The 15,607-nt window shown below is 37.8% G+C and overlaps 1 protein-coding gene across 1 annotated transcript in view; it reads right to left on the minus strand.

Moving 5' to 3' along the window:
• The window catches only part of SEPTIN7 (septin 7), a gene marked incomplete at its 5' end in the record, with an annotated part of 98,054 nt that overhangs the window by 31,162 nt on the left and 51,285 nt on the right, over positions 1 to 15,607 (minus strand). The window contains 3 exon segments of the mRNA XM_080701526.1: positions 1,096 to 1,230; positions 2,744 to 2,844; positions 12,291 to 12,397. Of these exon segments, the coding sequence (XP_080557652.1) occupies positions 1,096 to 1,230; positions 2,744 to 2,844; positions 12,291 to 12,397 (343 nt within the window).

A 15,607-nucleotide genomic window follows, 5' to 3' on the forward strand; every position in this document is an offset into this window, starting at 1 on the left:
AAGTAACTGAAGCTGTCCGCGAACCATGATCCTCCAGTCTCAGCCTCCCAAATGCTGGGATTACAGGTGTGGGCCACCACGCTCAGCCAATGTATTGTATTTTTTATATTATTTTTGAGTCTTTTAACTAGGTAAGTCAGTAAAGTTACATAAGGATATGAACTTTTCAGAGCACTGTAGAATATTAGACATAAAACATTTTTACCCCTCCAATCTCAGTGCAAAAATGGTAACTAAGAAAAACTGAAAATAGGCTCAGACTATTTAAGGAAAAGATGAAGAGGAAAACCAGAAATAGAAGAGAAAGGAATAGGTTTACCCTACTGTACTTTGGTTGTTAGATGACAATGCTATGCTACAAAATAGTTGCCTTGGATGGAGAGATGGTGGATATGAGACCGTTAATGACTGAATGATGCTGTCACTTACTCAAACAAAGACTGAAGAAGAGTAAATAAAAACACGTGCAACTGACAATGACATATACCTACTCAAGAGGACAGAAGAGTAAAGATCATGGGGAAGGGATTCAGGTTAACTACTGCAGACAGAACAACTGGATCAGATGAATGTCTGGAACCAGATGATTCTGGCTACCAATAAACAGGTCATACTGGCAGTATGAAACCTAAACCATGTGACTGATGGTGAAGGTGAAATCGAAGCCAAACTGAAGAAATGTCAAGAGAACATTATCATTCAACATTTTAAATTACTTTCTCTATCAAACCTATAATAAATAGCATGCTTGGAGTTTCTCAGAATATGTCTAACCCAATTATTACTGATGTTTCTCCTTATCTGATAGTTTAGTTAGTGACAAAGTATAGCTAAAATAAGTCATACAGAGACCACAAACCATGGTGAAAATTTTGGTGCTGTCCTTGAAGCAGGAAAAATCCTTGTATATGAGGAACTAAGGAGTAAAATCATTGTTAGCTTCACTAGGCCCAAAAGAATTTTTTTCTAAGTCATTTCTACATAGAATTTGGTACTTTATCATGAGTTATGTGTACTCCATAGACATAAGAACTTTAAGATATGCACACACAGGAACAGTAAATAACAAAGCATCAGAAGAATCAAGATACTGACCCATGTCCTGAGGGAGCAATGAAGTATAAACAGCACTGCACCCTGCTATCAGGCATCTGACGTCTGTTCACTCGAGATTCTGCATTTAGGTAATCCTCAAATTTACTATCAATGTAGTCAATAACAGGCTGCCAGCTTCAGAATATAGATAAAACAATTAAGGTGAAATTCTACAAATGAATGACAACTAAAAGATATTTTTAATTATGTAAAAATAAATCCACCAGTGGGAGACATTTCAAATTATTCTACATAAAGATTCATAAGCAGGTAAAATCATATTTACTAAATCTTGAAACTTTCAATATAAAAAACAAATGAATTGCTTAAATGTCAAAATAGTTATCAGCATATTACTTGCTAAGACATTTTCCAATATAAAAACAATTTACAGAGTTTTAAACTCCAAATGAAAAGATTATTTTGAACATACAAAAACTTCATAATGACCTTATTTCAAGAATTTCAAAAATGACCTCAAAACAATATGGATCTAAAAGAAAAATTAAATTGTTTATGAAATACTAAGATAATTACCTCAGACTAGAACTTCATGGGTGTTTAATTTACATATAATTTATAGAAAAATTTAGGCCTAAAAATTAGGTAAATTAGTATGTTATACAAAATAGTTTGTACAAATGATTACAGTAAAGTAAAAAGTTTTTATATAAAAAGATCAGTTCAAAGTAGTTAAGCAATATACGAAATACATATACATATACATATACATACATATCCAAGTTATATCAATGATCTCTGCTAAGATAAGAGGTTTTAAGGAGCTTGGGGTATAGTTCTGTGGTAGAATGCTTGCTTAGCATGCACAGAGCAATGGATCTGATCCCTAGCACCACCAAAGGAAAGCAATCTCTTTCAATATCCCAGGTGTACTTCATGTCTATAAATTCAAGGACTTCGGAGTCTGAGACAGAAAGATTGCAGTTTTGAGCCCAGCCGCATGGCAAACCCTGTTTTTTTGTTTTGTGGTACTGAGGGTGGAACCCAGGGGCTTTTCTACCTCCGGGCTATACTCCAAGACCTATTTTATATTTTACTTGGGAACAGGGTCTTACTAAATTGCTGAGAGCCTCACTAAGTAGCTGAGGCTGACTTCGAACCTGTGCGATCCTCTTGTCTCAGCCTCCTAAGCGTGGGGATTACAAGCATGCATCACCATGCCCAGCCTCAAGACCGTTTTAAATTAAACATAAAATAGGGCTGGGGTGTGTAGCGAAGAGGTAGAATGCCCCTGGGTTCAATTCTCAGTACCGCATACACACACACACACACACACACACACACACACACACACACACACACACAAAGTTTTTAAAAAATGTTAAGGAAAAGCCGGGCATGGTGGTGCACGCTTGTAATCCCCGTGCTTGGGAGGCTGAGACAGGAGGATCGCACGGATTCAAAGCCAGCCTCAGCTACTTAGTGAGGCTTTCAGCAACTTAGTGAGACCCTGTTTCCAGATAAAATATAAAAAAGGTCTGGGAGTATAGCCCGGAGGTAAAAAGCCTCTGGGTTCCACCGCCAGTACCACCAAAAAGAAAAAGAAAAAAAAAATGTTAAGGAAAAAAGTTTAATCACCCTCATACCCCAAATCCCCTCAAAAACAATGAAGACAAAGACTTCTTACCAATTACTATTATCCACTGCATCTCCAAATCCTGGGGTATCAACTATTGTGAGCAGCAACTGAACACCACCTTCCTTGATTAAAACCTTGGATTGTTCCACCTGTTAGGGTCATTGGTGCAGATATTAATATCATATATTACACCAGCAGTGTTCTCCAAGAAGAAACACATTTATCAAAACCAGTTTGGGAGCTACTAAACATATTACATTTTAAATCCACATGGTCTTTAGAATCAAATATTGTGGAGATGGAGTCCTTATAACTTTAACCACATATGTAAATGAGTATGCTAATCTTGTAAACTCATACTGTGCTTATAATCCACATTTGGTATGAAGGAAAAAGAAATTGAAAAGTAGTAATAGACACTAATGCCACATAATACTATATGACCCAAATGCACATCTGACAATACAAATAACAATGTTTAAATGAATCAGTAACTTACCTCAAATGTAATTAATCAGATAAGTATATTTAGTCTATCATTCATAGTTCACTTCTTTCTGGACTATTCTCCTTGGTCCTAACTAATTACTCAAGCAAACATTTTACAATTCCCAAATCTTTCTCAGAATGGCTGTAACTGTATTTACAATATGGTGAAAACTGAATCTTCTTCTCAAATGTGATACTCCACACTCTGAACAATGTATCAGCAAAGGACTGTGCAATGAAAATACATTCGAGTAGAGCAAAACCCTACCAACTTATTAAAATCTTCAGTTATTATTTTTCTTTTTTTGGCAGTAGGAGGGATGGGACCAAAGGGCATTCTACCTCTGAGCTACATGCCCGGCCTTATTTTTTATTCTTTATTTTGAAACAGGGTCTCACTGAGTCGCGGAGGTCCTCACTAAGTAGCTGAGGCTGGCCGCGAACCGCGACCCTCCTGTTTCAGCCTCCAGGATTACATGCATGCGCCATCACGCCCGGCTTGTCATTATGATTTTTAAAAAGGCTCTATTTGAGAAAGGATCATAGACTTAAACAATAACAGTTCCTGGCACACATTAGAATTTTCTGTAATTTCAAGCTCTGTATCAGAAGATATGCATCATTCTACTTGGGCATATGTTTACTGCTAAATGCAAACTATCAGTTTTTAGGAACCTGGGATAAAGCAAACACTTGATTCAAGTAAATGGGAATAATTCCACCCAGAAAGCAAGTGTTTATTAATTACCGGTAGAGGTTTTAAAAATGAAGATGTCTATTTTCGCTTGGCCGATTTTACAGATACCTACTGATGCAGAAAGAACTCGAGAAGGGGCCGGGATATAGCTCAGTGGCAAAGCACCTGCTTTGCAGGTACAGCGCTCTGGATTCGATCCCCGGTTCCAAAAGGGCAAAAAAAAAAAAAAAAAAAAAAAAAACTTTTAAGAAAATTAAGCTAAGAACAAACAAACAAAAAACCTTAAAAAAAGAAAAGAACCGGAGAATCTGAAATTAAGATTTCTGAGCAAGAAGACGGTAACAACAATGCTCAACAGTGCTTTCTCAGATACCAGAACAATTCTATAACTGCATTGTCCAATATGGCAATTTACTCTTAGCCATGCAGCTAAGAGAAATGTTGAAAAGCAGCTGAATGCTTAGTTTTATCTCATTTGAATTAACTTGAATTTATTTATTTATTTATTTAATTTATTTATTTATTGGTGGTACTGGGGTTTCTGGAAGCCCGTCTACCTCTGGGCTACACTCCCAGACCTATTTTGTAGGTTTTATTTGGAAACAGGGTCTCTTAAGCCAGCACGGCTGGTTTCAAACCTGCGCGATCCTCCTGTCTCTGCCTCCCAAGCGCGGGGATTACAGGCGTGCGCCACCACACCAAGCAACTTGAATTTAAATGTGGCTAGTGGCTACTAAACTGTACAGTATAAGTTTGTAACAATTAAAAGGTTTTGGTTAAAAAAGGTTGATTATCAAAGACAGGAGGATCACACTGGTTCAAAGCCAGCCGCGCTGACTTAAGAGATCCTGTTTTCAAATAAAATATAAAATAGGTCTGGGAGTGGAACCCAGAGATAGAAGGGCTTCCAGGAACCCCAGTACCACGACAAAATTAAAAATATATATATTAAGAAAAAACTCTTAAAATTTAGACATGAATGTCTATTGAGGGGCTTCCTATGTATCAGACAAGAAAGTCTTCAAACTGCTACTGATCTTGGTATGAGCTGTCAGTGAAAATTTGGCACATCCCAAACATAAGCATATTAATTTACTAAATATTTACTATTGGCAATTTAAATTTAAATTTTAAAAGAATTAATTTATGTACAGATTTCAAAGCAAACATCAATAAATAAGAGTTGTAGTCAACTGAAGTGATAAACACCTGTTACCCCAGTTACTTGGGAGGTGGAGGTGGAGGATCCCAAGTTTTAGGCCAGCTGGGCAACCTAGAGAGACCCCGTCTCAAATTTTAAAAAATTAGCTGGGGGTGGTGGCCCATACCTGTAATCCCAGTACACAGATAAGACAGAAGAATCACAGGTTTGAGGCCAGTGTGTGGTAACTTAGTGAGACCCTGTTTCAAAATAAAAAATAGAGGCTGGAAGTGTAGTTTGGAGGTAGCCCCTCTCCCACCTCCCAGTTCAATCCCCAGTGCCCAAGTAACCAAAAAATAAAAAGAGCTGGACCTCAGTAACTTAGCAAGGCCTTCAGCAACTTAGTGAGATCCTGTTTCAAAACAAAAAATTAAATACTGCTGGAGGTATAACTCAGAGGGAGAATGCCCATACTTCATCTCACCTGGCTACCTAATTATCTGGTGGTCCTCTAGTCAAAGGACAACCTAGTCAAATCTAAAATCTCAAAATATATTGGATTTACTCCCAGCTCCTTCATAAAAACAGATCACTTACTTATTGTAACTCTCGCTGATGCAGAAATGTCCAAAGTAGTAACACTGCCCTTTAGTTGATAAAAATGTCTGTTCTACATTCTTCCAGTTTACTTCAAATCACGTGTGGATCCCTCACCAATAATAAACAAAGCCCATTTTACCATTTGTAACATGCTACACACTAGTCACATACTTTAATACAACGGTTTAAATTTTAAGATTTTTTTCTTTTGTGATCTTGGTAATTGACCCACAGTGTATTCTACTACTAAACTATACCCCAGCTCTTTTATTTTGAGAGTGTGTCTTGCTAAGTTGCTGAGCTCGGCCTCATATTCATGATCCTCCTGCCTCTGCTTACTGAGTAGGTGGGATTACAGGCATGCCCCAACACAGTCAGCTTATTTTAAGATGTTTTCTTACTTCCAAAAAAAAAAAAAATCAGGATCTACGTGTGTAGCTCAGTGGCAGAGCCCTTTTTTAGCACGTGCAAGTGCAAGGCCCTGCCTGGGTTGATCTCCAGCATGGGGGTTGGGGGGAATCATTTCAATTTATTTATTGACTCGATAAGAAAAATGAAGGTTTTATGTATTTTAAAGAGTCTGTTTATTTATAAAGTTTCTTTTCTTCTTTGGCCTATCAAATTCTTGTACCCATACATGGTCAAATATAAAAGTCAGCAACATATGGAAGAGATCCAGAAAACATAACTGTAAACGAGTGCCATTCATGAATCCAACTGTATCCAATCATCTGTTTTTGCAAGTATCCTCATGGGATCCATGGAAAACAAATTAGTTTAAGTCCAGGAATTTCAAACTTTTCTTAACAAATCTATTCCAAATGGCCACTTTCCCATGCACTTTGCTGAAGCAGGTCACATCAGCATATTTTATGGCATCACTCAGAGTTTTCTAAGATTAAATGTATAATTTAATACCAAAAGAATGAAGCAAGGGCATTTTCTACTTCTCCTGAAAAGTAAATAAAACTAAATCCCATCATACTGTTTATGTATAATCACTACTGAGGCCTTTTTGCATCCTTAGATCCCAGAAATATAAAGTTCTCCGTTTTCTAATACGGTTCAACTGTTCTATCTAAGAGGGAAAAAGCCAAACCCTCGATGTTTATTATACAATTTCATAACCAAAACTGCTAGGCACACTCAAATTTTCTAACCTAATGTTTACAATCCAGTTGTTCAATAAACTAAAATGTTATTTAATTAAGTGCATAAAATTGTGAAGAGAAGGTTCAAATGTTCTGTTGAGAGCTCACTTCCTATACTTAGTTCAGGGAGTGGCATTATAGCGAAGCTCTGAAAAGACTTGGACAGCCTGATGGAGTCCACTGAAATCAAACTTGGGAGTTATGTAGATTACTTAAAAGTTCCAAAGACAGCTGAGTGTGGTGGTCCCAGCTTATAATCTGAGTACCTTGGAGGCTGACAGGAGGATGACAGGTTACAAGAGAGCCTTAGGAAGCAGAGTGAGATTCAAACAATAAAAAGGTATAGCTCAAAGGCAGAGTGTCCCTAGGTTCAATTCCTAGCACCACAAACACACCATCCTAAATGCTCCCTCATGTACAGAAAGTGAATGAGACGTAACAAACAGAAGTTATCCCTAAAGACTACTTCCTTCTCACCAATAATATCCAAGATTGTTTTCGTTTATAGAGAAGAAAGCTGATCAGACAGTTCTAACTCTGCCTTCTCTGAACTGGTACCCATCTTTCTTTGACTCCTTACGTCCCTTGCCCCTTTCACTTTCTATTAAGCAACCCTCCCCCCACCAAAGAAGGAAAGCAAACCTTTCTCTTTCCAGCCCAGATCTCATTCTGGATTAACCTACTGATATCTCCATTCCTGCACCATAAAATCATGGCCTTCAAACTCAAGGGACATCCTTGCCGCCTAACAATCCTTTCATGTGCTCCTTGGACCCTTGCCTCCCATTTCCCAGGAAGGCGCTGCTCCACCACCTGTCAGTATGCTCATGAAAACATCTCAGCTACGCTTAAAGATGAGAACATTCCCAATCTGTTCGAGTCAGTACTGAGTCTTCCCTAGTGCTCAATGAAATCGATCTTTCTTCTCCTTTTTTTTTTTTTTTTTTGGGGGGAGGTACTGGGGTTCCTTGGATGCCCTTCTATCTCCGGGCTACACTCCCAGACCTATTTTATACTTTTTTTTTTTTTTTGAAACAGGGTCTCTTAAACCAGCAAGGCTGGCTTCAAACCTGCACAATCCTCCTGTCTCTGCCTCCCAAGCACAGGGATTACAAGCGTGCGCCACCACGCCCGGATTTTTTTTTTTTTTTTAATGTGTTACTAGGGATTGTACCCAGGAGCCCTTTCCCACTGAACTACATCCCTGGACTTTTTTATTTTTTACTTTGAGACAGGAGATTGCTAAATTACCCAGTCTGGCTTCAAACTTGCAGTCCTCTTGTCTCAGCTTCCCAAGTACTGGGATTAAAGGCATGCATCACTGCAACTGGCTTAGTTCTTTCTTTTTAAAGCCAATTTCTCAATTATGCTGGGAATCTGGCCACTTTTCACTTTAGACTCATCTTAACAACTGCTTCCACTGTTTCCTCTATATATATGTTCAACCTCTTGGCTCTTAGAAACTGACTTTCCAGAGTGTATAACCATGCTCAAGTTTCTTTGGGAAAAACCAAACCCTTCTCAGTCCTTCACACACCTTCCATCGTCACGTACCACTCACTTTCCAACCCCTGCCTCCAGCCCTCCGGCCCTCCTCCTTCATTAAAACCTACTGTGCCAGCCGGGCACAGAGGCTCATGCCTATCATCTCAGTACCTGGGAGGCTAAGGCAAGAAGATTGTAGGTTTGAGGCCAGCCTTGGCAATTCAGCAGGACTCTCAGCAACTTAGTGAGATCCTATTTCAAAATAGAAAGGGCTGCAAGTAGAACACCCTGGGTTCTATCCCCAGCTCCTCTCCCAAAAAAGCCCATGGTGTCAAGGTCACCTATAGGGTTTTTCTCGCTAAATCATAATTGTTTATATTTTTCGCTTGACATCTTTAGGAACTTTGTATCTGCTACGGTAACCACAAAACCTAGTTTGAAAAGCATTCAAATGTTTGTGTGAATGGTTAGTTTTTTTAAAAAATAAAAACTGGGCTAATACCTACAGGAGTTTTATAACTAGGGTCTATAAAATTCCTCAAGGCATCTATATAGCATGTTATCCTAGAGCTAAGATCTCCTATTTTCACCTTTTCTCACCTTCAGAAATTGTGTATCCAGCCGGGCATGGTGGTGCAGGCTTGTAATCCCAGCACTTGGGAGGCTAAAACAGGATTATCCTACAGGTTCAAAGCCAGCCCCAGCTACTTAGTGAGGCTCTTAGCAATTTAGTGAGACACTGTTTCAAATAAAGTATAAAATAAGTCTGGGAGTATAGCCCAGAGGTGGAAAAGCCCCTGGATTCCACACTCTGTACCATAAAAATCAAAAATAAATTATGTATCCACTTAATTTTTTTTTGGGGGGGCAGGTCTAAGGATGGAACCCAGGAGCATTCAACCTCTGAGCTACAACTCCTGCCCTATTTTTTATTCTTTATTTTGAAACAGGGTCTACTAAGTTGCAGAATGACTCACTAAGTAGCTATGACTGTCTGGGAACCGCTCCTCTGGTCTCAGTCTCCCAAATGCTGGGATTACAAACATGCACCACTGCACCTAGCTGTAGACACGTAATTTGTAGTGGTGACTTACAGGACTTTACAGACCAAGAAAAAGCATTAAAGTGGACCAACATAAAGCCAACTAATCATTTAAAAAAATAAAGGAAACCTAACACTGTCATTTCACAAAAGAATTATCTTCATGGAACATATTAAAAAAAACTGAAATGGATTTGATCCTGAATAAAAGTTATCCTCAAGGAAAGACCGTTGACAATTTTTCACTGACACAAAATGTGATTTTTCAAATACAACAGAACTGTCAGATAAAATTGTACCATTACCACACATACAATACAGTAATACTGTGGGGATCTATACTTAAGGTTAGGACATGAAGTGAAGCTTAAATGCCCAGATTTTTGTAACTTCATTAATCATCTATTGGCACACCATATACATTCCCTTTTCTACTTTCCCACAGAGGTAGGATGACCCCATTTTGCAGCAGGCCAAGAGCACTGCAGAGCAGGGTTCGCAGGGTGTAATGTCCAAAATGACAGCAGCACAATATGGGGATCTATTAGAAATGCCAATTCTCTGGGAGATGCGTTGAGTCTACAACACAGTGAGCTCGGAGGTGGGCTCAGCAATCTGCGTTAACGAGCTTCCAGGCGACTGAGACGCACATCAAGTCTGAGAGTCACGGGTACACGTGATACACTCCATGACTAGTATCAACTCACATCTAAAAACGCACAGCTCAGGGTCCTCGGGTCCAAGACAGGAGATGCAAGAACTCAATCTCAGAGAGCTCCAGAATTAATACTGAAAACTTCACCTGAATCAGAACCACTGATACACAGGAGCCTCAGAATCAGTTCTCTGTTCAGTGTGACAGTAATCTTCCAAAACTATGAATGTGAAGAAATTTCTCCTTTAAAAGACGAGTCTCAGCCGGGAGTGGTGGCGCAGGGATTACAAGCACTTGGGAGGCTGAGACAGGAGGATCGTGCACGTTCAAAGCCAGCCTCGGCTGGTTTAAGTGACCCTGTTTCCAAATAAAATATAAAATAGGTCTGGGAATGTAGCCCAGAGGTAGAAGGCCCCTGGGTTCCATTCCCCCCAAAAAAAATGACAAGTCTCTTGTACATAAATAATGCTCTATGCTTAAATTTATGCCCTTTTTTTTTCCTGAAAAGCATATTTGAGACTATAAAAGCATGCTTACTATAAAACTAAGAAAATACAACAAAAAGGAAAAAATATTCATAATCACCTAATGTGCAAAAATCAGTGTTGACAATTTGATATGCATCCTATTTAATAGACATTTTACAATATGTGGACCACGGCATATATATATATATATATATATATACTTATAAGTATATTAATATACTTATATTAAGAGCAATATCTCATGACTGGAGTAAATATTTTGTCAAGCACGTCAAACTAGATTTCTATGTGTTGAAGTCCTAAGATTGTAGATGTCAATACTTCCATAAGTTCAGATACTGGCAGAAGTGACTGCATGGCTGAATCGACAGAAATACCCTTCTATTGTCTTTATTAAGAATAAAATAAAGCCGGGGAAGGTGGCACATGCTTGTAATCCCAGTATTTGGGAGGCAGAGACCAGAGGATCACGGTTCACAGCCAGCCTCAGCTACTTAACGAGGCCCACTGCAACTCAGAGAGACCCTGTTCCAAAATAAAAAGACTAAAAAACAGGACTGGGGGTGTAGCTTGAAGGTACAATGCCCCTGAGTTTCATCCCCAGTACTGCAAAAATAAACAAACAAACAAGTAAATAAATAGATAAATAAAAATACACAAAATACACAGACTCCGCTCTAAGCCTCGCTGCCTCGATGAAGCCTGCTCCACAGCGAACTGTCCACCCCTCTGGTCTGCTCACGTGCCGTGTAATCCTGCATCACCCCAGCAAAGATTTTCAACAGTTTAGAGCAGCACTACCAAGTAATTGCTTATGAGCCACGTAAATAATTTAAAACTTTTAGTAGTTGCTTTAAAATAAGAAATGAAATTAATAAATTTAATTGACCTAATACTCCCCAAATATCACTGAATCATATAATCAATAAAATTAGTACATTTTTAACCTAACTGCTCAAAATCTGGGGTTTTTATATATAGAACATCTCAACCTGGACTACTGTCATTTCAAAGGCTAACTGCTGAAAAGTATAAATCCAGAATCCTGAGCCTAACCCTTTGCTATATAAAGTGTGATCCATCAGCCAGCAATACTAGCATTACCTGGAATCTTGTTAGAAATGTGAAAACTTACCAGATTAGGAACTAAATTTAACAAGCACTACCAAATAATTGCTTATGAGCCACATAAATAATTTAAAACTTTTAGTAGCTGAAATGTACATACAGCTGACCCGTATGTACATTAAACACTGAGGAACACTAGATGAGACCCCACACAGTTTGGGAGTCTTACAAAACTGCTACTGCCACTCAACTACCATGTGGTGTTACTCCACTGACTATTTAGTTAAATAACAGTGGGTTTTCTATCAATCACGTGTTCTTTACAGTGCTCCTTAGAAGTCTCTGCAATGGTGAAATGTTCTATTTATTTGCTGCCCCAAATGACAGCCACTTGCCACATGGGGCTATTAAGCACTCGAGATGTGTCCGATGCAACTGAGAAACTGCATTTTTAGTGTTACTTAATTTTAACTTAGCCACATTTGACAAGTAGCTAAAATACTGGCCAGTACAAAACTAGAATTATCATTTACGATATCATGGTGTCATCTCTAAGAGGGTCCTCAGAACAATTCTGCAAGGTTCCAACCAAGATAATTGCTCTGATCATAGTTATGCTTTGTTTTTAACTTTATAAACAGTTATGTTTCCCACTCAACATTGGCCAAGGCTGACTTTGCATACTACCTCCTAGGCACGTAATTAAAAGATACAGCAGGAATTTTGAACAAGTTAGCATCGGGCTAGTGATCATCAACTAACAATATCAATATACATACCTGTACAGTCTTTTTTATTCTATGGGAAGGACCTGGATACTCTGGAGAATACAAATCTGTGAGGAATAACGAGTTGATTAATGTTGACTTTCCCAGTCCAGATTCACCTAAAAAAAAGGGGGGGGGGTGATCAGTCAAACTCAGCTACTTTATCCAATGAATGATATAATCAAACTTGCTATATGCAAGTACTTCTTGAAGAAACAAGTTAACATTAGAAAATAAATTACAAAGAGTCCCTATTAAAATAAAAATTTTATTATTGATCAGAGTAGATCACATTTACAAGAATTCTTTTGCAATTGTTTTAAAATCTTATTATCTACCTTTAAAGGTAATGCGTCAAATATTATAACCTGCATTTTAACAGCAATGTATTCCTAAAGACCATAGGTAGCTATTATGAAAAAATTCTGACTTGGATTATATATTTTTGTTTTAGTGAAATAAAAAGTAAAATTTTTTTTTCTTTTTGCAGTACTAGTAATGGAACCCAGGGATATTCTACCTCCAAGCAATACCCCCAGGCCTATTTTTTATTCTTTATTTTTAAACAGGGTCTCACTGAATTGCAAAGGGCTTCACTAAGTAGTTGAGGCTGTCCTTGAACCTCAAAACTCCTGTCTCAGCCTCCCAAATGCTGGGATTGCAAGCCTGTACCACCATGCCTGGCTAAACTTTTATATCTTGAATAAAAGCAGAAAGACTAGAATAAAATCCAAGCATTTGGTGGTAATCATAATTATCTAGAATATTTAGAAATTAAAACAAAATAAAAATATTTTGGTTAAGGTAAAATAAAAGTATACTATATTAAAAATGAATGCTGTAGTGACTAAGGTAATGTTGAAAGTTTATTTTTACATTACTGTTTATCTTTGTTATTGTTAATGGGGAACAAGAGAAAGCAGTACTTTCAGGAGATGAAGAAAAATAAAAGCCTTAAAAACAACACATCAAAATGTTAAATTGTGACTACTCTGGGGTGGTAGAAATGTGATGTTTTATTTGTTTTAAACTTTCTGCAATTTCTTTATGCTCAAAATTTGCATCAATAACATCTGATTAAATAAAACAGACTAAAAAAAAATCAGTGTTAAAAACTAAAAATTTGCCAGGTGTGGTGGCGCATGCTTGTAATCTCAGCATTCAGGAGACTGAGACCGGAGGATCACATTTTGCAGATAGCCTCAGCTATTTAGCGAGCCCCTCTGCAACTTAGTGAGACTGTTTCAAAATAAAGAATAAAATATTGGGCAGGGGATGTAGCTCGGAGGTCGAATGCCCCTGGGTTCCATCCCCGCACCCGCCAAAAAAAAAAAAAAAAAAAAAAAAAAAAAAAAAACCAACAACAACAAAAAAAAAACCTAATTTAAAAAAAAAACTAAAAAATTAGCCTGGTATGATGCTGAATGCTTATAAACACCCCCCCCCCCCAATTTGAGAGTCTAAGACAGTAGGATCATGGTTCACGGACAGCCTCAGCTAGTTAATGAAGCCCTCCACAACTTTGGGAGACCCTGTTTCAATATAAAGAATAAGAAATAGAGTTGGGGATATAACTCAGAGGTAGAATACTCCTGTGTTCCATCCCCAGTATGGAAAAAAAAAAAAAAAACTTAAAGAATTGGTTATTCAAAGGATCAACAAAATTAACAAATCTTAACTAAATTGAGAAAAATTCAAATTACTTAAAAACTCTTAAAAATTTGGAAGCTTTTCTATATACCAACTTTAAATCCACTGAGAAACCCAGAAAATACTCACTCAGAATATCTCACAAAAAAATAAAATACTTAGGAATAAATTTAAGGAGGTAAAAGACCTCTACAAAGAATATTATAAAACATTGAAAAAAGAAATTGAAAAAACCTTAGAAGATAAAAAGATCTTCCATGTTCATGGACAGGCAGAATAAGTAACATCAAAATGGCCATCCTTCCAAAAGCGATCTACAGATTCAATACCCATTAAATTACCAAGGTCATTCCTTATAGACACAGAAAAATCAGTCCTTCAATTCATTTGGAACAACAAACAAACCAGAATAGCTAAAGTAATTCCCAGCAACCAAAACCACGCAGGAGGAATCACAATACCTGACTTTAAAGTATACTACAAAGCCACAGTAATAAAAACAGCATGGTACTGGCACAAAAACAGATTATACAGACTAATGGAGCAGAACAGAAGATTCAGAAACAAATCCGTACACTTACAGAGGCCAAAAACATACCCTGAAAAAAAGCCTGTTCAACAAAGGGTGTTGGCAAAACTGGTTAACCATATGCAGAAAAATGGAAATAAACTCCACTTTCTCACACCCTGCACAAGAGTCAATTCAAGATGAATCAAAGACTTAGAAATTAGACCAGAGACCTTGAGGCTCCTTGAAGAGGAGTCCGACACTGCAACACACAGGCACAGGTAAACACTTTCTCAACAAGACCCCAAGGCACAAGAAACTAAAGGCGGATCAATATGTGGAACTGCATTAAACTGAAGAGCTTCTGTACAGCAAAGGAAACTATCAAGAACCTCAACTGAGAGTCACCAGACTGGAAGAAGATCTTTGCCACCTACTCTTCCAATAGAGGACTAATATCTAGACTATACAGAGAACTCAAGAAACTCAGCACTAAGAAAATAAAAAAATAAAAAAATGGGCAAGTGAACTAAGTAGACACTTCACGAAGAAGAAATTCAAATGGCCAATAAATGCATGAAAAAATGCTCAACATCACTGGCAATCAGAGAGATGCAAATCAAAACTACCCTGAGATTTCACCTAACTCCAACTAGAATGGCCATCATTCAAAACACAAACGACAACAAATGCTGGTGAGGATGTGGAGAAGTGGGAACTCAAATACATCACTGGTCAGATTGCAAATTAGTGCAACCACTTTGGAAAACAGTATGGAAGATCCTCAGAAGAATAGGAACAAACCTACCATATGATCCAGCAATACACTTCTGGGTATCTACCTAAAAGAATGGAAACCAAACTACCAAACTAATGTATGTGTATCTATGTTCATAGTTGCACAATTCACAATAGCCAAACTGTGGAACCAGCCAAGGTGTCCATCAACAGATGACAAAACTATGGGATATGTACACAATGGAGTTTTACTCATCTATAAAGAAGTACAAAATTATGTCATTCACATGGAAGTGGATGGAACTGGGGAACATTATGCTAAGTAAGGTTAGTTAGTCACAAAAAGAAATCGGATGCTCTCCGTGATATACAGAAGCTAGGGAGAAAATGGGTCATAGGAGAAACTCCAGACAAAGAAGGAGAAACTATAAAT

Source organism: Muscardinus avellanarius, assembly GCF_963383645.1.
Source record: "Muscardinus avellanarius genome assembly, chromosome: 9".
Classification (NCBI taxonomy): Eukaryota; Metazoa; Chordata; class Mammalia; order Rodentia; family Gliridae; genus Muscardinus; species Muscardinus avellanarius.